Consider the following 26,924-nt stretch of genomic DNA (forward strand, 5'->3'; position numbering starts at 1 on the left):
CAGCCGTCTCCGAGAGATAACTACCAGCCTTACACTCCGCCCCGGGAGAGGGGGGGAGCGTCACAAACCAGCCTGGCCAGCCGGGCCGCTCATCAACCGCTCCGCGAGGTGCGCCGCGGCGGACCACAGCGTGCCCAAGACAGTCACCCGCCCCGCTGTTGCTACTGCCCCATGGCGGAAAAGCACTGGCACAATTTGTGTCCGACACGCCGGTGAGCGACGCCGCCCACAAGGCATCGGCGCCGCCTCCACCCACAGCTGCAGAGCCTGACGAAGCACCGCCCTGTCCATCAGGGACCACTGGGGACAGCCCACCTCATCCGCTCTGGGCCCGTCCCAGGTCGCCGGCGACCGACGCCGCCCTCCAGGCATCGGTGCGCCCCCGCCCGCAGCTGCAGGGCCGAGTCGGGCCAAAACCCGCCTGGGCCGAATGGGGCCAGAGTCCACGGAGCTGATCCGAATTCCAGTGGAGCTGAATGGGCAGTCCATAGCCGCGCTAGTGGACACCGCAGCCACACTAACTTATGTCGCGGCGCACCTAATTCCTGAGGGGGACCTAGTGCCAGAGGTCAACACCATCCAGCTGGCCACTACTGGGACTAGCACGCTAACGACTGGGCATGCCCAGGTAAGAATTTGCATTAGAGATATTGTGAGCTGCACCAGTGCCCTGGTTGTGCGGGACTTTCACGATAACCTCATCCTGGGGCTACCCTGGCTGGTGCAAGAGGATGCCACTGTGCAGGTCCGTGCAGGGAGGATCCATGTGGGGACCAGGGGCCGCCGAACTGTATATGGGCTGAGACACACCCCACCCCCTTCCCGGGCCGAACCCGCCGCCTAGCTGATCTCCACCTCAATATTCTCCCTGAGTACCACAGATTGTTAGAGACAGTCCTGGAGCAGCATCCCCAGGTGTTCTCCGCAGCAGACCAACTACGCCGAACCAAAGTCACGGAGCATTGCATCCCCAGCATCCCTCACATCCCGCCGTACGAGAAACTATTTGGGTTTCGGCCCCGCGAACTACTTGCCAAGTAAGCAAATCACAGAGTTGTGCGATGGTATCATAGAGCCTAGGAAGTCCCCATACAACTGTAGGATCATAATGGCAGACAAAAAAGATGGCTCACTTAGATTCTGTGTTAATTTCAAGCCAATCAATAACCTCACCATCCTCGCACCACCACCCCTCATCAACATCTCAGAGTCCCTCATGGGGTTAGGAGACGCCTGCATCTTTTCGATACTTGACCTGAAGTCAGGGTACTAGCAAGTCCCAGTAAGCCCCAAGACCGCGTTCACGGCGCTCCATGGGCGGCGCTTTCAGTTCTGTGCGATGCAGTTCGGGTTTCAGGATGCCCCCGCGACATTCCAGACCATGATGGTCCCCGTCCTGTACGGGTTTGTTGGCGATTTTGCAGCCACGTACCTAGATGACGTGATCATCTGGTCTCGGACGTGGGAGGACCATGCCCACCATCTCTCGGTGGTCTTTGAACGACTCGCCACGCACGGACTCACATGTGCACCCCACAAGTGTTTCATCGACGCCCATCAACTAGAGTTCTTGGGGCACATCGTCAGCATCGAGGGCTGCCGCCCCATCCCTGAACAGCTAATCCTCATTGACAGGAAACAGGTGTCCCGTACTAGGAAGCAGCTCCAGAAGCTAATGGGGCTGCTAAACTGGTTACGTTCATTCATTTCCAATTTTGCCACAATCACCGCGCTCATGACGGACCTTCTTTCCCCGAAAACTAAGTTCCGGTGGATGGAAGCCGCGGACCAATCACTCATCCTAGTGAAGCAACAGTTCCGCGAGTGCCACAACCTGTCACGTCTGGCCCCAGACAAGCCCATCTTTGTCCAGACGGATGCCAGCCAGGACAGTATGGGCGCGGTTCTCTACCAGGTGGGTGATGATTGGGAGCGGCGGGTAGCAGAGTATGCAAGTGCCAAGTTCAGCCCCGCAGAACAACACTATAACATGAATGAGCAGAAGTGTTTCGCAGTGGTGTGGGCCCTCAAACGCTACCGGCACCACCTTGAGGGGAGACCATTCATTCTGCACACGGATAGTCAGTGTCTGCGGTGGCTGGACTCCACCCAGGGACCAAAATCGAAGTTCACCCGCTGGGCACTCATGCTCCAGGGCTTCACATTCCATGTCGAACACATCCCTGGGCGAGAGAACCAGCTGGCAGATGAGCTGTCCCGTCACCCAAAAACGATACCATCTTTTAAGACACTCAAGGGTGGGATGACCTGATGCCACTGTCCCACCAGCCAGCTAACAGCCTAGCAGCATCACTTCTAGCGGCACTCTACGTCATCGGACGAGCGGATCCCACGGTCCAAGCAGAGGCATCGCCCACCCTGGCCACTCTGATAGATCACGTGAAACTGTCCCAGCAGGATGACCCAGACGCGCAGCGCAACCTGGCAGCATGTGGTGAACGCGCCCTCCCACACCAGTGCAACCTGGACGAGGTCCTGCAGAGCAGGGTGCCGGGTGACATGGACACTTGGCAGACCCATCTACCCCCCACTGCACGACAGCTGGTGCTGTAGTATTTCCACAACCATGATCTAGCAGGCCACCCGGGAGCAGATCTGACCCAACGGGAGATTAGGAAGCTGTTCCATTGGCCGGGAATAGCATGGGATGTCCGGGAATACGTGCGCAACTGCCAGCTCTGCCAGCAGCGCAAGGCCCGCCGGGCTGATGGGATTGAGCAACAGCGCCCCAGGCGACCAGAGGAACCATTCCACACAGTAGCCCTCGATGTCATGGGCCCCTACCCTTGCACATTGTGAGGCAAGCGGTTCCTTGTCGTGGTCACGTATGTGTTCACACGTTGGTCGGAGGCATTCGCCGTGTCCAACGTACGAGCAGGGACAGTAGCAGCCCTACTGGACAATTAGGTCTTCCCCCGATATGGGTATCCGAGAGTGTTACTAATGGACAACGGGATACAGTTCGCAGGAAGGCGGTGGAAGGCCGACTGCCGCAGGTGGGACATAGAGCACCACACTACCCCGACTTACCACCCCAGGGCGAACCCGACGGAACATCGCAACCAGGACATAAAAATCCAGTTGTGCCTCCGTCTGGGGGAAGACCATTCCAAATGGCACCTCCACCTGCCCAAGCTGCTTTATTGCCTGCGGCGGCGGACCAATTTGGTCACAGGCAACACCCCTGCTGAACTGCTTCATGGGCAGAATCTCGCCCTACCAGGGCAGTTCCGGGTTGCAGAAGCAGCTGGAGTTGTCACCCGTCCCCCTGTCACTGACTTTAGAGAAGAGGCACGGCAACACCAGGCTCGATTCCTAGCCACACGTACTCCACAATCACCAAATCCACCGATGCCATTGGAGCCCGGGCAAATGGTATATGCCCGGTGTCACCACTTGTCGCCTAGCAGCAAGTGCTACTGCACAGGTCTGAGCCCCAAATGGGCTGCCCCCCAGGAGGTACTGCGATGTCTAGGGCCCACTTCTTACTTGATCCGATTCCCAAACGGTAGGTCGACAAAGATCCACGGGGATGATTTGCGTCTCGTCCCACCCACAGGCGCCCCAACTGTCCCAGCGGGGGACAGGAACAGTGGAAATGACCAGCATACATCCACTGCTCACCCCACGTCCCCAGCTGCTCAACACCCAAGCACTTCTTGTCCCACATCCCCACCAGACCAACACCCAACAACCATTCGTCCCACATCACCATCGGAACACTTAACTACTCTTATTCCCACGTCCCCATCAGCTCAACACCTAAGCACCACTCGTACTGCGTCCCCATCAGACCAACACCCATCTACCGCTCACCCCGTGCTCCGTTTGAGCAGAGCAAATTTGCGCGAGCTCGAGGGCCTGATGGATCGGCTAGACCCAGAAAGATTGTCCGTAGAACTTTACGATGGGGACGACCCAACCCAGCTCAAACTCCGTGTCACATCCGCAGATCACATTCCTTGATGGAATAGACGACGACTCCCGATCCAGTTCGCCAGGATGGCCCGGCTGGGATCAACCACCCTGGCCATTGGACGCGAGCCATGGCAGTTCATTGTTCAGGATGAACATAGAGGAGCCAGAGCAATCCGAAGTCTGACCATCTAAGGAAGGGCGTCAATGCAACACGCGGAAAGTCTTGGTGGAACAGGGCTGCGAGAACAGCCCCAGGGCAACGGCATTTACACCCAGCGGCCTAACGGGAGACAGGGATGAAGTCGAACCGCAACGGGTGAGTCAAGGGGAGTCCAGCATCCCGGAGGAAGCCCGACACGAGGGACTGAGGCGCTCTACCCGAGCCTGTGTAGCCCCACGACACCTGGTGGACTACGAGTGGGAAAACCCACATGAGAAGACCAACCGAGCGCCACACCCCGATGCACAACACCTTCATGTAATGACCCTCCTCCCTTTGGATGCCCGGTCCATTCTCCTGATCATTGCCAGCCAAACCCCGAGCACAGAACCCTCCAGATATATTCCGAACATTGGTGGCGAACAGGCCCCGCGGCAATGCGTGTGACATGGGGCTTCGAGGGGCATAATGGCCTCAGTGAAGTGGGGGCATTTGACGTCGTTCCAAGTGCTCCCTTCGCTCGCACAGGTCGTTATGTTCCCTCGTCGCCCCACCAGTTTTTGTGGGGGGGGGGGGGGGCGGTTCGCGGCTTGAGGAGTCCTGCTGCGCTTGGGATGTTTTTGCGGGAAGCGGGCTCCAGGTGACGTGCAGCGATGCGGAATGCGGCAGTCGAGCTTCAGACCTGGACCAGGCAAGTTGTGTGTCGCGCCTCGTAAGTGAACAGTCTGCTGGTAATTGAGCAGCTCCGCCCGCACCGGGCCACCACCTCTACCGATCCAGCTCCCTGCCAGCCACGAAGCGACGTAACGACCCCGAGGATCTCCGCTCTACCTGTGAACTGGCCCACAGTGTCTAAACTTAAACTAGTTGGCACCCTCAGCGACGGCAACATCGTAGCAGGGACCGGTAGGGCGACACGGTAACGTTTGTTTTCATGCCAGGATCGTGTGTCTGCGTGTCTGGACATGCTCTCCTGTGTATTCTTCGGACTTTAAAAATTGAATAGTATTTCCACTTTAAAATTCGAAAGTCTTTATTTCGTTAGTTTAGTTGCTACACTAGTTGAGCACCATTGATTCCCATTTGGGCTCTATCGTGGTTAAAGCAAATGTTAAGTTTTTGCCTCTGTGAGCTCTGTGGGGGGAAGGGTTCCTGTCCATGTGGCTGGATGCAGATGTGATTGAATGTAAGAAATAACTCCAAAATTAAGTTGATTTATTATAGGAGAGATAACTCTTCACATGATGCTACCAGAGAACTCAGCCCGTATAGTTTCATTTTTTTAAACTCAAAATTTTATTTGAATGGGTTTCAGCCATTTCTTGAACATTGCTTAGTGTTGCACTTATTAACCTTTTTCTAGTTGAAAGAAGATAAAGAATGTAAATAAAAAAATGTTTTTTGATAAAATAATATGCAATGCATATCAGCCAGCTACTAGTTCGTTGCTATGAATGTCACATCACGGATGCCCTAGAAATGTCACATAACGAATACCCTAGGAATGTCACATTTCGGATACCTTCCGTGTATTTGAATTTTTCTATTAATTTTAATGAGTTAGTTTTTTTTTTTTTTTCAGGCAATGTCTCGTGTTGCATTATGCGCTTTCAACACATACTCTATGTGAGAATGCGTTCTAGGTTGTATATCAATCGTAATTTTTGATAGTTTAAGCTGTTTCTTGTTTACTCAAGCTCATTGCTAATAACATTTTAAGTTATCTCCTTTTTTTTTTTTTACCAATTAATTATTCTATAAAAAGCAATTTATATACCAATTACGTTTACATGTGAATAAGGAGATTGATAGGTTAGTTTAGCTACAAAACAATAGTGTATAATCTCAAGAATTGTCTGTAGATTATCTTAATTAAAAATTCATATTGTGTGGATGATTGGTGGGATTATTTCAGGTTAACCACATAATTGTGTTTAAATTGTTTTGTTTGTAGGTTAGTTTCGGTTAGATTATATATACTGATAATACTTTGAAATTGTTTGTGTCTATAGCCAGGAATTATAGTACAGCTAACCTATGAAACCGTTCATACACACAGTATATTTTTAATGCATCTAACTGAACCTAACCACGAATTCTTAAGATTTTTTTTTATGGTACAAAATCTGTCAACCAAGGTGTAAACACACTGGACTATTGACACTGACATGTACTAGCTACTTATAAAACCTCTGTACTCTTAGATTTGAGGTTTTGCTACTATTTGACTGGCCAGGCATAAGCATCCCATCTTTACAACTGCACTAATTGGAAGTTGTTTGTGGTTTACTCAACATATTGTGCAGGTAAACTATAGAATGCCACTTATAGCCCTGCCCATAATTTTTTCTCTGTATTGCAAAGTATACTACAGTCCCACCCGGGGTAGTCTATTTTGGATACAAATATTTTGCTACTCATAATATTACATTTTTCCTGCAACTGTAATTTTTCACACTCATGACGTTTTGTAGAATCTAATGCATGGTATTATATTTTAATACACTGCTTTAAGTTTTAACATCTAAAGACATAATTTCTTTGATAATGAAATATAAATAGGGGGACGGTAATTATATCTAATTTAAGATATCTTAAAAGTTAAAAACATAATATTAAAACCACGATGTCATTAGTAGTGTTATGGAATCAGGAATTAGAATAGTTTTATTTGTGCAGTTTTAGCACAGTGATGTTTGCATTGTGATACCTAACCATTATGAAAAACTATAATATAACTAGCTATAACTGTGTTGTTACACTCATTTATGTTTGCAAATTTTATTTTTACATCCTGCAATATTTGTTAGGTTGGAAAAAAATTAGCTGTGCTGTGTTCGGCCTGGAAAGTCGCAATGGGCAGTTGGCGGGGTTTTTTAATTTATGTTATGCAGCAAACTAATATGTATGGTATATTGATAATTATATGTACTTAATGCTTATTTTCATTTTGTTGGTGAAAATAATGACTTCTTTAAAGCTAAATTTACTTACCAAACATTCTGGTATTATCGTAATATTATGTGTTTGGTGCAAATTGAGCAAGGATTATGGTTATTTTATAACAGTCATTTTATAACAGTCGTTCAGTACTTGTATGAGTATAAAGTATACAGTAACAAATGAAACTATTAATTGCATAAATTTCAGATCACAACAACTGCTATTAAAGAAGAGAAGACTAGTGATAATGAGGGAAATAAAAATACAATAGATCGTAATAATGTGTCTAAAATTTTTGGCTCATTTTTTGAAATGGTTGAAGGTATGTTCGGTAAATATTTACAATCGCGGTAGATGCCAAAAAAAATGCTAAAAATCCGAAAATACTTTTATTCTATGCTCTTTCACTTCCTCTTTTCAAATCAACCGGCGGAGATAAGAAATTCCAAATACTTTAGGAGATATGGAATTTTTAAATTTTGAACATGTAGAGTAGCGGTATTTGCGAAAAATAATTCTAAAAATCTGAAATTACTTTTATTATATGCTCTTTCACTTCCTCTTTACATTAAAACCGGCGGAGATAAGAAATTCCAAATACTTTAGGAGATATCGAATTTTTAGATTTTCATCACAATACCTGTGAATTCAGGCGGCCACCATTGTTTCTTGTTTACGAGACGAGTACGATTTTTTCCGCGTAGGTGAACCGACCATTGTTGCTTGTTTACGTTTATGATTTTTTATTTTCGCGACGTAGGTAGAACGACTACATCATTTTCTACTAATGGCAAAGGAATGTACCCGCCTCTAACGTATCTGAGTTTTTAACGTTTCAAATTTTAATGTTTTATTTGTTGCGCAAGTAATAAGTAAAAAAATTACGTGAGTTCCTACCGTTCATCCTTTGTCCCGGTTTGTTAGGTCAGGTCAGCTACATTATAAATACTTTAAAACTAAACAACCATTAAAATTAATTTATATTATTTTTAATGTCTGCTTAGTTTGAAAGTATTAATAATGTAACTGACCTGACCTAATCGACCATTTTAATTAATTAGGCATTCACGAACGGTAAATCAAGACGCACATAAAGTTCTGCCATTCCCGATTACACCCGAACCATTTACCTTCGGCCAACCTCGGTTTTATTTATTAATATTTATATTTCTCTGTTTATTTTAATGTAGCTATACTAACCTAACTAACCGTCCATAGTGTTTTAAAGTGTTTTAATGTAGCTAACCTAACATAACATAACTATAATAAAAGTATTTTCAGATTTTAATAGATACTCCTAAACAAGCAACAATGTAGTCGTTCACCTACGTCGCGGAAAAAAAAATCATACTCGTCTCGTAAACAAGAAACAATGGTGGCCCCCTGAATTCACAGGTATTGTGATGAAAATTTAAAAATTCAATATCTCCTAAAGTATTTGGAATTTCTTACCTCCGCCGGTTGATTTGAAAAGAGGAAGTGAAAGAGCACAGAATAAAAGTATTTTCAGATTTTTAGCATTTTTTTTGGCATCTACCGCGACTCTACATATGATGAAATTAAAAAATTTGATATCTCCTAAAGTATTTGGAATTTCTTACCTCCGCCGGTTGTTTTGAAAAGAGGAAGTGAAAGGGCACAGAATAAAAGTATTTTCAGATTTTTAGCATTTTTTTTGGCATCTACCGCGATTGTAAATATTTACCGTATGTTCTTTTATAAACATGATTGTCATGAATGCCTTAATGATTTTTTTTTGCAAATATTAGTTTTGATAACATTACCTAATAATTTTTTTAATTTTTTTAAAATTTATTTATTGCAGCAACAGGGAAAGATACTGATGGCCTCAGGAAACAATTGTGTGTGCTCATTCCAAAATTCTGCCCCCGAAATGAACAATCAGCAAGAAATGTATACTCGGAGGCACAATTTAACAGAAATACAGCCAACTCTGAAAAAATATTCAAAAGACGTTTCCAGAGGATGGAGAAAAAAAGACCTCCGTCAACGAAGACTGCCGAATACTATTGCTCTGAAGGTAAACTTCTTTACTTTATATACTGGTACCTGCTCATAAAACAAGTCAACAATATGGGCAGTTTTTCTCATTTTTATGTACTATTATTTTTAAGTCCAGTAGAATATTGTAGCAAGCCACAATCGTGCCTGACTAAAAAACGACCATTCAATCACATACAAAGACAAACACTTGAGATTATTAGAATATGTGAGCAGTGGGGTAGTATGTTGTGCAGATTATTATTATTAATATTGAAGATTAAATTTCGAAAACATTAAATATATGAGTTTTAAATTCACTTTTAAACTTGTTCGTATCAAAACAGTACAACCGCCGAGTCGCTGAGACTGCATGACTTCTCGGCCTAGCTCGCGATCCACAACTGCTGACGAAACAATCCCATTACAAATCTTACAGATAAATTAATTTATCTGGGTACTTCCCAGAAATGCTTATTTCCTTCTCCCTGGTTCTCTTACAAATCTCTGTCTCTTTCTAGCCTAAAACACAATCTGGTATTCTCCAGTCCGATATCCTTTACATGGTCCAGGCGAACGTCTGTCTCTCTTTTACACTGGTTGCGATTAATTATTGTCTTATCATTTCGAGGTGCGACATGTTCTTGCCACACATCTTAATTTCCTTCTCTCAACGCAATACTCGCTGTTTTAACATGACTATAAAACACTTAACATAAAATTATAATTATAAAAAGCACTTTCAAATGCAATAAAATACTGAAGATATCGCTTAAATAAATATTAACCTAACTGTCAAAGTGAAAACCAGTAAAATTATAGTCAAATGGCTTTTCTAAATAATATAATTAAATATGAAAATTATTTACGTGAATATTAATAAGGAAAAATTTCAAGTTTTAAAAATTGGACATTATGACTTTGCAGCGGATATGCAGTACCTACTGAGAAAATCCAATATTTGTTCCTGTATCATATCCTTAGAAAAGCTGGGAAGAGCAGGGTCTTGAAACTTACAAGATAAGTTTAGTGCATGCTACACACCAACTGACATGTTTAAAAACTGGTTTTTCTAATTTAATTTGTACACATCTCAAAAAATTAACACACTATCGATGAAAAAAATATTCTCGCTGGCGTAAATTAAATAATATTTTACGTAAACTATCATCACGTAAAGATTACTGGGGTATGAAGTAACAAATTCCACTAAGCGGATGTGTTTCGCAAAGAAGTATAGGAAGTTGCCAGACCTTACTATATGACTGTGTGGCTGACATAGAGAAATGACACAAACTCATTGTTTGTGTGTGTGGCATAGCTCGTATAATTTTCTTATATAAAATTGATTTTATTCCTTTTTTACTACCTTAGGGATGGAATTTCATAATTATATATAGCATATGTCACTCTCAGGTCCATAAACTATCTATATGCAAAAAATTGTTTTGGTCTTTTGCTCCGTTACTGCGTGAAATAAGGACTTTCCTATTTATATTAGTATGGATTATCACCCCAATGGAATACCTAACAGACTAACTTACATTTCCATACATTGTGTTGTTTTAATCAGGGTACCTATAGGTTATGCCACATTACACGTTGGGTTGCGTGTGCCCCATCTGCATGAATAAAATAAGTGATAAATTGTTTTTGTACATCTCATTGTTAAAGTAGTGGAAATGTGTGCAATTTCTATATTAATAGTGAAATGTATTGTACTTGTGAAAGTACTTTCTGTACAAACAAGGAGTGTACATTTCCTAGCTTAGAATTATTGGAATCATTATATTACCTGCTTTTGTAACTTAATTGGTATCTTGGTTTCCTCTTGTAAATAAAAGTCAACAAAAAACAAAATTACTAGGAATAATTATTATGACATAACTGTCTGAATATTGGTTTAGGACTTGAAAGATTGAGTTAAAAATAAACGACCACTACACTCCAACATGAGACCGGTCCAAAATAAATTTTCTTGCAGCACCCAGGGTATATGCACACATCTACAGGTATTATTGTAACTGAAATGTTGTTTGTAATAACAGTAGAAAGAACAGAAGTCAGAAACCGGCAAGGATTAGAATAGAACTTTTTTTTGTGTTTTTAATTCAAAAATATGGCTGCATAATTTATTTTCAATTTCATTCCTACATTAATTTAAAATGAATGCTTGTATGTTTTTATTACAGGTTATATAATTCATATTAACAAAAATACCTTATGCAAATAGTTGGTGCTGAGATATTTCTTTGATACTATTTTAGTGTGCCATTTGTTGAGATTGTTAGCATACCTACTTGTTGTGAAGGATGTAAGCTCCTGACTCGCACAAACTAGTTTTTAAACTAGCAGTTTACTACTCAAAATGTATAAAGTATTTCATATGAAATACAGTAGGAAAACCTCTCTGGCCAAATGCACAGCAGAAGTTAATGTGTTCTTTTCCTGGCATTGTGACATGTAAATGTCATTCTTCTGAGGCCACTACTGCTATTTGTGATGCCTTTTATTTCTTCCAGGCAGCGAATGAAGACTTGATGTTGAAGCAGGAGCCCAGTGAGATAGTTTTCCCTCTAATCAAGGAGGAGTCGGTGAATGAACTGGTGAGTAGACTTGGGTGAACAGGACTGTGAACTACAGATGGTTTCAAACCCGGTCCACTCTCTTGAAGTGTTGGAGTGTCTGTGCTGTACACCTGGCGATGTGTTGTTCCCGGTCCTCAGTCCTCGGTCGTGTTTATGTTCTCAGCGGTTCAACAAGAACCAAGAACCAAGAATTAATATGGGAACCATGAAATTTTACAGCGAATCCTTTCCCAGTTAAAATACAGTACTGTACTGGAAATGTGAACCCAACCATTTAAAAATAAATTCTAAAGCCTTTGTGGAAGTGGTAAAGCATGGTGTGTATCTGACACAAGCACAGGCAAGGCACACCTTCTAGCTTTATGATTTGCTGCTAGTTGAAACACTATCTGCCCCTGTTTGAGTCGGGGCAGTAATGGTTAGTAAATCTTCCTTCACCCGCGTGCGCTAGCTCACCTCGCCCAAGTGAAGAGATAGTGCGAGCAGAAACCCAAACAATATCAACATAATGGGGATATATTAGGGCAGACACGATACTGTACAGCATTGGTTCCCAATTTTCTTTTCGGCCAGTTACCCTATGATCGTCTTTTTATTTTGGCGGAACCCCAACTCCTTCAAAGGAAGTTATTTGACAATGATTGTGTTTTCTTTATATGACATTCATTATGACTCACGGAACCCCTGTGACTCTTCCACGGAACACTTTTTTGGAAACCGCTGCTGAACAGCATAAATATTACAAACTACACTGCATTTCCACTAATAATTGTTTTATTCTTTTTAGGCTCTAAGTTACAAATTCTGCTGTTACATGTAGTAAATACTTTGTATCAATCTAATTCATAATGAAAATGGTATTTTAATTTGATTTTCTATTGCCTTAACCTTGTTTTTAATCTAGGAATTAAATGTATGACCAGTTTTTCACATAATTGTAAAGTGGGGTGCTGATTAGACACATTGGGCAGCAAACATGTCTAACAGAGCATACGATATCTTTGGTGTGCCTGGGAATGTCCTGCTGTGTTACAAGTCATGCTGTTGGTGGTATAACTATGACTTCTTCACCTGATAGCCACACTTCACCTGCTTGAGGGTGTGTGAAAGGTGCTAAAGTTGCTAGTGGGCAGGAATGAAGACTTTGAATACCGACTTTTGCAGTGTAGCGTTTGGACATTAGTGATGCATTAAAACTTGCAGGGTTCAAGAAAACCATGTGATAATTAAAATAATTAGGCACAAAAACTAAATATAAATTTAAATTGAAAACATGGTGAAAAAACTGTATGGTATATGATAATGCAGTTAGTTGGCTGTGGTTCTTACGCTGGTGATGAGATAAGTAATGGCCCACCGTGTGGTTGGCTGATGGACCAGGCTGAGACTTGCTCCAGGGCGTGACGTCGCAGTGTGGGAACGAGACTTGAACTACCCCTTCGCAGTGCATCCACACAGACCTGGTCTGCTCTCTGCGTTAAGGCATGCTTATGTTGAAATAGATATATGTGGCTGTTCAGCAGGGCCGGTCCTAGGTATAAGCAAGCTACGCGGCCGCGTAGGGCACTGGTCAAAGGGGGACGCCGAGCCGCCGAAGGCAACAAACCCCCGGCCTTGTCCATGGTACATATTAGTACCTAGTTTACGTGACCCAGCCGGGAATTGAACCCGGATTGCCTTGGTGGAAGGCGATCAATCTAACAGCTCTGCCGCCGCGGCGCCAAATATAAAATAATAAGCTTTAATATCAAAGAGAAGAGAATATTTGTTGATAAACAAGCAGTTAGAGTAGTGTGTTTCTTCATGGCATTACTTAATTTTTCTTGTTTAGTTTGCACATTCTCGTGACGTACTGCGAAGGTGTTCATTAACTTATGTACCACGCCCTCTAAAGTGTGACGTCTCGTCGGAACGAATTTGATGGGCCCAACTTCACATCACGCAAGACGCATGACGCAGCAGAGCACTGTAAAGCAGACGATATATATCTTTCTCACACATGTACACACACACCGCCAGGCGCCACACTCCTTTTCCAACGCGTCTGTTAGGTAATATGAACTCGTCCGTAAATAATACCTCGGCACGGCAGCGTGGGAATAGGATAATATTGATGTGAAATGGAAATGCCATTCCCGAATTAGTTGTGTCAACGGAGTTGTACGAATTGGTTGTGTGAAGGTTATATTTTATTTTGTTGCCTATAAACTAATAATGCTGTGCATCTGTGGTTTTCGTGTTGTTGTTCTTGTAATTATTTTTAATTAACATAATGCCGAGTAGTAAAAAAAATCTGGGTCATTTAACCGCAAAAGGAAATTACAACATGGGAAAGAAGATGAGAAGCAATCGAAAGCTTTACAGAGATTTTTTTCGGCTTCAACTTCCGTAAAGGAATTGGACAAACAAATTTTAGTCGAGCATGTTGGTGTCGGTGAAGAGTTGTCAGTGTCGGAGGCTGTTGCAATACCATCAATAAGTCAGCAGATCATTGAATCGGTAAGTAGATTTTATTTTTACCACAGTAAAATGATACCGAATGATGTGAGATGTGATGGTTCAGACCTCTATAGAACAGAAGGTTGTGTGCCAGTTTGTGGTGTTAAAGAGGTTTTAGGATTGAGTCTCAGGCAAGGCGTGGGTGTAAATTGTTTTTATTTAGTTTAAAAGTGTCTTTGTAAAGTGTCTCATATTTTTTTCAACAGTTTCATAATGGGTGAAATTATTAATATTATGTATTATTATTATTATTATTATTATTATTATTATTCAAGACCTTTTTAACGTCCCCCCGGTTTTATGCATCTCGACGCAAAAGGGGATGGCTTACAAAGTAACCTACATAGTAAGAAGCGAACACAAACATCCATGCCCGAGCCTGATTTCGAACAGAGGACCCCTCACACAGCAGACAGGAACTCTGTGTGGCTCAGTGGCAATGTGCATACTATCGCCTTATTAGCCTAGCATTTTTCATATAAGTTTAATTTTAGTAATAAAAATAGGATACATGTTGGAGTCAAATTCGGCGTAAGGACTTGATAATGTTCGTTTCATTGTTAAAAGCCGAAACCTTAATGATTATACTAATTTTGTTCGAAGAACACAAAACACATTTACATTAAAACATTTTTTAAAATATTATAACTATAATTTTTTTTCGTAAGTTATAGCTTAAAAATATTTCTATCTGTTTAACCCACAAAATCTACGAGACTACTGTTGCTTCAAATGATCAATGCATCAAATTTGAGTAATTGCTTCCGCCGTGCTAATCGTCCCAAATTAACAGCGTCAGAAATGGTACCCAAACTAATTATCTAAACATTACAATTATTTTTCGTAATAGCAGTAAAAAGGGGTTTCCTAAGATAGTTAATTCCTCATTTTTTCATATATTTTTTTAAATTTTTGTGACATGTAGCAAACGTGTTTAGAGTTATTTTATGTAACATGTAAGACATACTCGTAAGGATTATTTGCATTGCAGGAACTGACCAGAAGCACGTCTTCGACACTACTATCAACTGACTGTGGAGAGTGGCCATCCAAAATCACAGATGGGGTACGAAAACTGCTTGTTGAGCGGGGACCTGTGCAAGTCAAGGATGTAGATTTTCCTCTTAATGCTAAACGTAGGAAGTTTTCTTCACATCATTACACAAGAAAACTTTGCTATGGGGAACAAGTCGTCAGGATTTGGTTACTATACTCATTACTAAAAAAAATGCAGTATTTTGTTTTGCGTGCAAAATATTTGGTTGTGCAAATACATCTCTTTCTGGAGAGCAAGGATATTCAGATTGACAAAACTTGGCAAAAATATTGACCAGTCATGAGAGATCTCATAATCACATCAAAAGTGTCTTGGCGGGAACTGGCCTTACGTTTGCGTTCGGGTAAAACGATTGACAAAGAAAATGAAAGAATTATCCGAGGTGAAACAGAACATTGGAACCAAGTTCTTAGACGCTTGCTTTGTATTGTCCAATTTTTAGGGACACAAGGACTGGCCTTTCGAGGAACAAAAGAAACTCTTTTCAGTCCCAACAACGGAAATTTTTTGAAACTTGTAGAATACATTGCCAAATTTGATGTCATGGCTGAACATGTTAGGAGAGTTACTTCTGAAGAGACACATTTTCATTACTTAAGCAAAAATATTCAAAATGAGTTTATTGGTCTCTTGTCCGCTAAAATCCAAGATCATATTTTAAATGAGATAATACAGGCTACATATTATTCCATAATACTGGACTGTACACCGGATGTAAGTCACACTGAACAATAGACATTAGTGGTAAGGTTTGTTAAATTTGTAGAAAATGAAGATGTGTCAATTAAGGAACATTTCTTAGGTTTCGTACCTATCACACATTCTACAGGCGAAGGCCTCACAGAAACTTTACTCAATGAGCTATCTACACGGAACATTCCTTTAAAGAACATGAGAGGCCAGGGATATGATAATGGCTCCAATATGAAAGGAAAGCATGTTGGAGTTCAGAAAAGGATACTTGATTTGAATTATCGAGCATTTTTTGTGCCATCTGGAAACCACTCCCTTAATTTAGTGGTTAACGATGCTGCTCTGTCTTGCCCTACTGCAGTTGACTGTTTTAGCATTATTCAAGAAATTTTTAATTTCTTCCCATGTTCAACTCACCGATGGAGTATTTTGATGAAACACACGCCAAATCTTACTGTAAAAGCTCTCTGCAACACTCGATGGGAGAGTAGGATTGAGGCCTTATTGCCTCTAAGATATCATATTGAGGAAATATACGATGCTGTGTGTGAAGCCTCTCAAGACCAGAAACTCGATGCATTTGGCAGAAACGCTGCTTTAGGAATCGCAAGAAAACTGCAAAGTTTCAAGTTTCTGTGTTGTTTAGTAACTTGGTATGAGATTCTGTTCAAAATAAACATGGTAAATAAGGTCTTGCAAAAGGTTACAACTGACCTGCAAAGCTCAATGGATCTCGTCAAAAGTGTACAGAGATTTCTAGAGCAAATGAGATCTGATGAAGGCCTGAATAACGTCATCACATATGCAAAACAGCTTGCAGAAAAAGTCGGTTTTGCTGCTGACTTTGAAAAAGAAACTCAAGTCCGTCCAAGGAAAACAAAAAAGCAATTCTCCTACGAGACTGAAGATGAACCTATTCAGGCTGGGAGGACATACGTAGTTCAAAGTTAACTTCTTCTTTGTAGTACTTGACACAGCAATATCTTCGCTTAAAGAGAGATTTGAACTTACGGAGAACCACAGTAAGAGTTTCAAATTTCTTTATGATATTACAAATCTACACACTTGGGATAGAAATGAGTTGAAGGATGCTTGTAATTTTCTAGACAGTGTTCTAAGTGATAGAGCAGATCGTGATATAAATGGAGTTGAACTGTTTGACGAGCTACAAATTTTTGGACTTATGCTGCCGTCTGAAAGTTCTCCAGCTAAAGCGTTGTCGTTCATAACCAAAAATGGTTGTATAGACACCTTCCCAAACATTTTTGTTGCGCTGAGAATTCTTCAGATTGTTCCGGTTTCAGTGGCCAGTGGTAAAAAAGTTTTTTCTAAGTTAAAACTGATAAAAACTTATTTAAGATCAACTTTGTCTCAAGAGCGTTTGCGTGGGCTGGCAACAATGACCATTGAAAATGAATTGCTTAATGAAATGGAGACCGATTTCATACTCAATGAATTCGCAAAAATGAACGCCAGAAAAATCTCTTTTTAATGATTTATTTTTTGTTTTGCCATACGTTCTTATAATGTGAGTGTAGTTATATTCATTTACATTCTCTATTTTATGTACAGTTATAACATAGGTGCGTTTTTATTCTTGTAAAAATTGATGCAAGTTTGTAAATTATTTTATCTAATATGATTTAATTTATTAAAATAGTGAGTGTATAAATATTATTACAGATAACCACGTGGTACTGCTTTGTAAATCAAAATTATCAAAAGCGCTTTTAATAAAGTTATCATTTTCGATTTTTTAAAAAAAAAATTTGAGGGGAGGGGGGGGGGGGCCCAAAATGTTGTTCGCTTACACTTGAAAAATGTGTAGGGCCGGCCCTGCTGTTCAGCTTTCCACATGCCATTCTCCTTGTAGGTACTCACCATGTGGTTACACTTAGACATGTGGTTATGATAACAGATTTATTAATGAATACATGGCATTAAAATCGTATTCCTTCACAAATAATGCAAATAATAAAAAGTTTTTTACAAATCTCTTTTAGTTGCATTCCTTACCACCCAGTTGGTTGGACAAGTCAGTAATCATTGAGGATTATAAATATCTGGCAGGTGGTATTATAACAATCTATTAAGCAGTCTACCTCCCAATGCCAGCCCTTAGGATTATATGTATTATAATTTTAAAAAAATAAAGTTCTGAACTCTGCATCAGTGCTGCTAGAGTGAAGTCCTAAGGGTGTGGGGTGTGGTTTGTGGTTTCCCCAGGCGATGATCTCAGAGGACTGGGCGGAACACTGCGCTGGACCATTCGTGTGCCGAGTGATGTCTTGTTGTTTCAGCCGGCAGATGGAGACGTCTGTGTGAAGCAGGAGCCGAGCGAGCTGGAGGAGTTGGATGAACCAGTGAGTAGACTGCTTTGTGCAGATGTAATATGAACGACACATGGTCTCAAGCGTTTTATACCCTTTGAAATTAATGATATGAACCTTGTATTTTATACAAACCTTATATGATGAGGCTGGCCAGTCAGTTGTCACACCAGCCTGCTTAGAAGAGATTGATGCAGGTAGCTCCTGCTTGTCTTTTACCGACACCAGTAATCCGATTACTGCTGCACCTCTTTCTACAGGGTTCCCACAGACCTGGAAAGTCAGGGAAAGTCATTGAAAGTCAGTGAAAATAAAATTGGTCAGGGAAAGTCAGGGAAATATGTTTTGGAACCCGGTGAGTCAGGGAAAATTGTTCTGAGATAGCAGAAAGTCAGTGAATATGTCCTGGGTATGACGTTAAACTGCCCCTCCACAGCTTTCACTTCTTTTATGCTGTGGAGGCTTCTTTCTTTTTTCAGCTTTTAGTTTTTCTATTCTCTTTCTTCTTTTTTTTATCTTGGAATATAATTAATAATTAATGGCATTCTTAATGGGCAGCAATTTTGTGTATGTGTGTTGTGTTTAATAACTTTTTTTCCAGGTTGACTGAAGATAATGTGTAAAAACTTTATCTTATTTACTTCAGGGTTACTAATTGTTTCTTTTCCATTTTTTTCAGTATCCAGTGAGCTTTTATAAATAGTGTAACATGAACACAAAAAGAACAGTCTTTAATGAACTATGGCTTGACTCTAAGCAGAGTCCTGAGTTTGTGGGATGGTTATGTAAAGGTCCAGATATTTTTCATGCTTACTGCAGAGCTTGTAAGAAGTCCTTTGAATTGGGTAACATGGGTCGTCAAGCTGTGATCTCACATGCTAAAGGAAAGAAGCACACGAACTTAACAAAATGTGTGAATTCCCAGACATCAGTGAAGACCTTTTTTTGTAGTCGTGAAGTGAATATATCATCCTCCTCAAATGTAGCGAACACAGATACAAGTGTTGGAAGTAAAACTACAGACATTTCAGAAGAGTGTACTAAGTTGGACAGTAGTGACCCTCAGTCTTCTATATTTGAAATTAAAACTGTATCCATACCTGCTTGTTCGGTGTCAGTAGACTCGTTCTGCTTGAAAGATGATGTTTTAAGAGCCGAGGTTTTATGGGCTTTGAAAGTTGTGAATACCCAAAATATGTCATTGCATTCAACCGCAGATTTAGGTGAAATATTTAGTTCAATGTTCCCAGACAGTGGGATTGCCTCAAAATTCTCAATGGGTGAAACTAAATGTTCTTATGTTATTAATCATGGACTTGCACCATATTTTGATCAGCTGTTGAAGAAACGTTTAAGTGAATGCAAAGATTATGTTGTTTCCTTTGATGAATCTATAAATAAAATATTTCAGAGAGGACAAATGGACTTGTTCGTAAGATATTTTGATGTCAATCGAAATAAGGTTTGTACACAGTACTATAATAGTGTATTCCTAGGACATGCCTCAGCAGAAAACCTTCTCCACAGTTTTACATCTGGCATTCAACCTATGTCACTAAACAAAATCTTGAGTATTTCAATGGATGGGCCCAACGTAAACTTGAGTTTCCTTAAGAAACTTGATGAGAAGATAAGAGAAGAATCGGAACCAGATGGCAAGATTCTTGTGAACACTGGTGTTTGTGGTCTCCATGTTGTAAATGGTGCAATAAGAACAGGACTGAATTCTGTTGGTTGGGATGTTCCTACTTTTCTGCGCGATATCTATTTTATCTTTAATGAATCACCTGCGAGGCGTGCAGATTTCACTTCTGTCACTGGAAGAAAAGAGTTTCCTCGAAAGTACTGTACTACTAGGTGTTTAGAAAGAGCTTTACTTCTGTTTGATGATGTTAAGAAATTTATCGAAAACACAAAGGCTGTAAAAACCAAGACATTACTCAATGTTAGAGACCAATCTAAAGACAAGTTCATGAAGTGTAAACTTTCTTTTTTCAAGTCATTATCAAATGACTGTGAACCTTTCCTGAAGAAATATCAAACAGCAAGTCCACTCGCTCCATACTTGTCCTCAGACTTGAAAAACTTGATTGAAACTTTGATGCAACGATTTGTCAAGTCAAACAAGATGCCTGCTACAGTCAAGAAACTTCTTGCTATTGATTTACACTGTGCGGAGAATTTACGTGAACTCAAAAACATTGATCTGGGATTTCAGACTAAGAAACTTCTTAGAGAGGTGGTTTCAACTGATCGCGAAGTTCTTGAATTCAAGAAAGATTGCCAAAAAATACTAACAAGAATGACAGAGAAGATACTTGAACGGAGTCCCTTAAAATATCCAGTAGTTCAGGGGTTGTCCTCATTGGACCCAAAAATTATTCATAAACAGCCAGAGCAAGGAAAAATTAGATTTGATATTCTCTTAGATGTTCTGTATTCACATAATAGAATAACGGAAACTGTTGCACAAAGAGCAAAGACTTGTTGCACAAAGAGCAAAGACTCAGTACTCTGGCATTTGTGATGAAGCACAGTGTGGTCTTCAGAAAAAGTTTTGTGAATTCCTAGAAGAAAATAATGTAGAGTCTTCTCAGTGCTTAGATGAATTTTATTCTTCAATTTTACTTGAATACCAAGAACTGTGGGAAGTTGTGAAATTGTGCCTTATATTTTCAAATGGCAATGCAACAGTTGAGAGTGGTTTTTCGATCAACAAAAGCTTGTTGGTTGAAAATCTACAGGAAGAAAGTCTCATAGCTCAAAGAAAAGTTTATGATGGCATAAAATATTACGAGACCATACACAAGGTCCCGCTAACACAAAAGATGTTGTCTTATGTCAGAAATTCTCGAAGACGGTATAGTGAGCATCTAGACAATGCAAAGCGAAACAAGAAAGAAGAAGGTGGAACCATACAAAAGCGGCAACTCCAAAATGAAATAAAGAAACTAGAAGAAAGAAGAAAGATTTTAAGGTTAGAAAAACAGCATGAAGAAGAAACCATTTCAGCACAGATTAATTTGTTACACAAAAAGATACTGGACTGAAGCAGCATATGATGGTTAACCATTGGCAAATGCAATATTTTTGTTTTTAATTCAAATAGGTTTTTGTTCTGGGAAAGATTTGTAAATTGTATCACTTGGTAATGTTATACTTGTCATATGTTTATTTAAATTTTATGGTACTGTTATCATGATAATGTTATTTTTTAGTTTGTATTCTCGTTCAATAATCTCAATTTTTAAAATGCTTATACCAACATTTCTAATTTTTTTGAGTTCAAAAATTTATAATAAAAAATTAATATATATATATATATTGTTAAACAGGAGCGTGATGGGCAGCTATGGGGATGGTGGAGGCTGTAAAAAAGAGTACATTAGATAAAGTGTTGGTATAAGCATGTTAATTATGGTCAGGGAATTTTGTAAGAAGTGGTCAGTGAAAGTCAGGGAAATTGACTTTCATATTTCTGTGGGAACCCTGTTCTATCCCCCCCCCCCTCCCCTTCGTAATGTCGCCATGATTCCAGAGACCCTTCTGCTTGAAGTGGCGTAACTGGAATGCCATTGTTCTTGGACATTCGAGTGTAAGTCGAGTGTTCTGATGACACGACACTTTGAGGGGCTACGAGACCTCAGCAGGGAGGGGCTGAGAGGTGTGTGAACAATGAGGCCAGCCTGCGAGGCAGTGAAGTGAAGAGGGTAAGTAACCCCTGGGCGAGGGATGGTGGACGGCTAGCGACGATCAGTGCACCTGGGTGTTGTATGAGGCGCTGTGTTGAGACAGAGATGCGCTGTGAGATACGAGCAGTAGAGAGAGCCACTGTCGAGCCAAGCTGCGAGGGGCTTAGTTTATTTGTGAACAGACATTTAAATTGTTGTAATTTAATATAGTGTAAATATTAGTCAGAACTTAATAGGGCTATCCTTCATGTACCTGTTTTTCATACTTGTTACATTTGTAGTCAGAAGTGTAATATGCCTAATTAATATATTTTGGATTTATTTTTTCTTTTATTGCATTAAAATAAATTAAAACAATTAAAAATTTTTTTTAGCTTTTTAAGAGTAAAATAGTGTTTAGAGCTGTAGTTAGTTTTGTGAGTAATAAAGTGAATGTTGGAAACCATTATTTGCTTTTAGTAAAAATTTCTTAGGTTAAAATTTAGTGTAGTGACTAGTGAACTGATACTGCATGTGGACAGGTAAGGTGGCTGCTGACGAACTTAGAAATGTAACTACTTTCTGAGCCAATATAAAAATAAAATTGAGATTTGTCTGAAGGAGTTTAATAATAAAATGTAAAATTGAGAATGGCCAAGATGAAAGAAAATGAACTAAGGATCAGTTAAGAAGAGGTGAATAATGTTATGAAGACAGTGATCTAGGACATTAAATAAACTGCGAAGTGATGAAGAAATGCCAGGAAGAAGTGAAAAATGCTCAAGTAGTTATGCAAAATGAGCTGGTTCCGGCGCAAGAAGATATGTGGATTGAACTAGTGGCTCAAGGTGGCCACAGACTGGGAAAAAGTCAGAGAATGTAAAACAATTTAGGGAAAACCTGGAAAAGTCAGGGTTATTTTATGATTCAGGAATTTTTTTTAGATAAGTTTTTTTTCTACATATCAATGGTTTATTCGATGGAAATTCCTTATAACGACGTCAGTTAGCTATAGCATTGTCAAAATAATGTTTGTATATTACATTATTTACCTAAATAATTTGTGCACTTTTTTTCTCAAATTATGTGTTTAAAAAGCACGGTGCGTGTCTCATTAAAAACTTGACAACGCTCCACAGCACGAGTTCCATCAATCTCCAAGGTTGGCAAACCTGCTGTTGCTATATGGACAATCGGATATCCTGCATCTTATGTGAAAATGCATGTTTTATGTGCAAAGCATTGAAATGATTTACAGAATGTTATCTACGGTAGCTGAAAAATCCTGAAATAATTAAATTTGTTGAAGAATATATTTTGTTTATAAGGTATCATTTATTTAGGTGTTTGTGGCCGAAATGTTAATGGTGCTTCACTGCAGTAAACAAAACTGCTTTGGTCGATACGGTAATAATTTTTCATTCATGACCATTTTTCCATCTCTTCAAGGTAAACATATCATTCTCAGTTCATCCATAGATGAAGTATTTCCTGCCAGATACCTGTGGAGATATGTATTTACAATTTACACTAAGAATTTTAATGGAAATATTGAAACAGTTACGCCAAAACTTTGTAATGACAATGATGCAAGGTAGGAGAAATCAGTGATTGCAGCCAGGAATGTGAGGCCCGTACATCCTCCCCTGAAGCAGAGTTGCGTGGAGTGAAGGCTAGTGTGAAAGCCAGAACACCTCCAAGATGGCTGGTCTTGTTTAAGCCCCGAGCAAAGGCCCTCTCCACTGCCTTCGTCGAACAGCAAAATCTCCTCCTTCTTGAACTCTGGCATGTTCTATTCTTTTCTTGCGACTGTGAATATACAGCAGCCAAAAGATGGCATTGAGATGCAGGCACTAGGGCAAGATAGGTCTGTTTCAGACATGACAAAGAGAGACTAACTGTTTTCTAATTGTTAACCACAATTAAAATATAAACCACACCATATCAAACATTCAACATAATACACAAACAATCACAAGTGATGACGAGAGATGGACTGGGCATCATTACCTAGTTAGCATTTATTACTAAACTATAGTAAACTCTAGATTATTATCTGTATTAATTTGGATCTACTGATGAATTGATAATTGAAATCCTGAAAAGAAAAAAATACCTGGAAAATTCATTTTCATGGTAAGAGCTGCTTTGAAATTTGGGCCACACCATATAATTGTCTTCAGTAGAATTCTGGGCACAAGTGAAGTCTTTGTGTACTGAGTCTCAGCTTTTTGGCATAGACAATACAGTGCTGTGTTGCCATGCGGTTGTCCTCCGTCTGGTGGAGAGACGGCAGTCAACTACTCCTCTCTCTCTTCCTCTCTTTCTCCTTTTCTCTCATCCTCTTTCTTTTTCTTTCTCTTTCCCCCTCTTTCCCGTTCCACCAATCACTTTCAAGTTCCTTGTCCTTTCATAAAGCTAACATGCAGACAAACTAGTGCCATGCTGGAGTAGTATGTGAGTAACTATTCCAAACGCCAATCCTCCAAGGCATGCTTTTCACAGACCTTACAAAGCAAAGCTTCCATAAAACAAAGATGGATGCAACAATACGTGCGTATCTTGTAGTGCAGTGCTGCAGTGTTCTTCATGAAATGTTGCAGTGATAAGCATGGGAAATAAATAATACGAGACAACGTCATTGTTGATGTCGTGAAAACCTGTCGTGATAGATTCATGAAGATTCCATTAAACTACTTTGCTAGTTCACTCTCCTTTACAACTGCTGAAAAGAGAAAGTTATTTCAACACTGCTCAAATTAAGATATTGCAAACCATGCACACATAATTTCTGGCTAGGTTCCCCCCCCCTCCCCCTTTTACTAAGTGTCCCTTCCTCCAGCGGAATGCAGCGAGACTTCATTTGGGGCACCTGCCGGGCGTATGGGCGGGCGGAAATAACGGCGGGTGAAACAACAAGTCGCAGACTGGAGACGTGTAGCAACAGTCGGGGCTTCCCCCTCAGGTTTAGAGTGTGACAAGTGTGACATCAGAGAGGGTGGGGGGATACGAAGGGTCAGACCAGACAGGTTCCTAACATGGTAACAGGTTGGTTAAAAATATAGACCAGCCACGCAAAGAAGATTGCCCGAGTGATCACATCTAGCTTCAGAATACAACAAAATAATAATAAAACAAAATTTAAGCATGCATAACTTTAAATCCGGATAATCCATACCCTGCTAATTGAGAGTTTACTTTATAACTTCTCAAAGTTGAGTCGCATGAGCTGTAATGAATTATAATTAGGTGATTGTACCTTCTAAAACACTGTCACAGGTCACTGTCACACTGTCACATTGTTGTTTCAGCCGGCAGATGGAGACGTCTGTGCGAAGCAGGAGCCGAGCGAGCTGGGTTTCCCGCCAATCAAGGAGGAGTTGGATGAACCAGTGAGTAGACTGCTTTGTGCAGATGTGACTATGAACCACACATGGTCGCGATTCTGCTATACCCTTAACAAGTATTATTATGAACCTTGTATTTTATACAAACCTTATATTTAAATTGTTATATTATTGTCATGCCGTGGCTAGTGATGTAGCGATGAGGCTGGCCAGACAGCTGTCACACCAGCCTGAAGAGAGGGGCGTGATGCAGGTAGCTCCCGCTGTCTCCTACCGGCACCAGTAATATGATTAATACTGGCCTGGTGCATGCCTTGGTAAATGAAAAGCTGGGCTAGAATAGTTGCTATGGTAAAATTTCAACTATTCATTGCTTGTTAAAGCTGTTATAATTTGTTTAAACTTTTTATTTTATTTTTGGAGGTTCAAACTGAATGGACAAATGCAACTGGTTCCCTATCCTTCAATTGCAACTTAATTAGATTTCAGACATAATGACATAAGTGGGTCACCACTATATCAGCATATGGACCCTGAGTCCATCGAGGAGCTGATATCTGACCTCTTCCAACGTCATCCACTTAGGAATCCCAGGGAGCGCCGACAATCGTCCAAGATTCCACCGTTTACCGTTCGTGAAATTCAAGAGGGGGCGACGTCATGAAAACCGGGAAAAGCGCCGGGGCCAGATGGAATACCAACAAACGTTATTAAGCTAGTAGCGAACGAGTTTCCCGACATCCTCCTCACTATGTATAATGCCTGTCTTTCCCCTGTAAGTTTCAGCAAGAGATGGAAGCATCAACGCCTTGTGCTATTATTATTAGATAAGGGCAAGGGACCACCAATCATGTCATCATCATACAGACCTCTATGCATGCTGGACGTAAGCTCCTCAAAACCTGAATAACTATCACAGGTGGGATTGCTGACAACCAGCACGACTTCAGGAAAGACTGTTCAACGATAACTGCCATTGAACAGGTACTCAACATCGTGGATAAAGCCTGGACAGGCAGCCAACAAAACAGAAGAGTCTGTGTTCATATCACATTTGACGGCCGAAATGCCTTCAATGCTGTTTCAGACTGAAGTAATGCGATCATGGTTTCCAGTCTGGCCGCCCTCTGCTCATGGCGAGGGTTAGAAAAGAGAGGATTATTTTTAGTGGGTAAAAATCCCACACTACCAACTCCACCTAATTCTTCAAATTCCCCTTCGTTGGTGTCTTTTGAAGATGTTTTAACCTCTCTCCTTTTTTTAAAAAATACAAACTATATCAGCATATTAGCAGTTTTGCTAGTAGTTATTTAGTTTACCAATCATATTGGCAGATTTTCTAATAGTCTTGGAGTGTACAAATTATATTGGCAAATTTTCAGGTAGACTTTTAGTGTACGACTCTTGTTTTCAGGTGTACTAGTATTCTTGTAGTGTGTAACTAATATTGGCAGATGTGCTAGTAGTATTGTAGAGTACAACTCATGTATAGTACCACTAATATTACTTATATCGGCAGGTGTGCTAAGTCGTCAGGTGCTGGGGTGACATGGCTGGTGGTTGTGTTGCAGTGTGAAGACAGCTGGCAGCCAGAACCCTGCAGTTCCTCTGCCAGCCAGGACTACACTCTGTGCAAGCAACAAGTGAAGGAGGAGATAACTATAGAAGAGCACCCTATAGCAGCAGGTACTTGCAA

At 40.8% G+C, this 26,924-nt stretch overlaps 1 protein-coding gene and 1 long non-coding RNA gene across 2 annotated transcripts in view; both read left to right on the plus strand.

Annotated features, from left to right (window-relative positions):
- The window catches only part of LOC134541259 (uncharacterized), a 357,586-nt gene that overhangs the window by 142,678 nt on the left and 187,984 nt on the right, over positions 1-26,924 (plus strand). Inside the window, exons 5-7 of the mRNA XM_063384546.1 lie at positions 18,181-18,243; positions 25,193-25,273; positions 26,758-26,914. Coding sequence (XP_063240616.1) covers positions 18,181-18,243; positions 25,193-25,273; positions 26,758-26,914 — 301 coding nt within the window. The remainder of the gene's footprint in view (positions 1-18,180; positions 18,244-25,192; positions 25,274-26,757; positions 26,915-26,924) is intronic.
- On the plus strand, positions 5,755-10,903 carry LOC134541261 (uncharacterized). The gene is made up of 2 exons (XR_010076578.1): positions 5,755-5,911; positions 8,868-10,903. It is a non-coding gene; the product is annotated as an uncharacterized LOC134541261 (long non-coding RNA).

Source organism: Bacillus rossius, chromosome 18, assembly GCF_032445375.1.
Source record: "Bacillus rossius redtenbacheri isolate Brsri chromosome 18, Brsri_v3, whole genome shotgun sequence".
Classification (NCBI taxonomy): Eukaryota; Metazoa; Arthropoda; class Insecta; order Phasmatodea; family Bacillidae; genus Bacillus; species Bacillus rossius.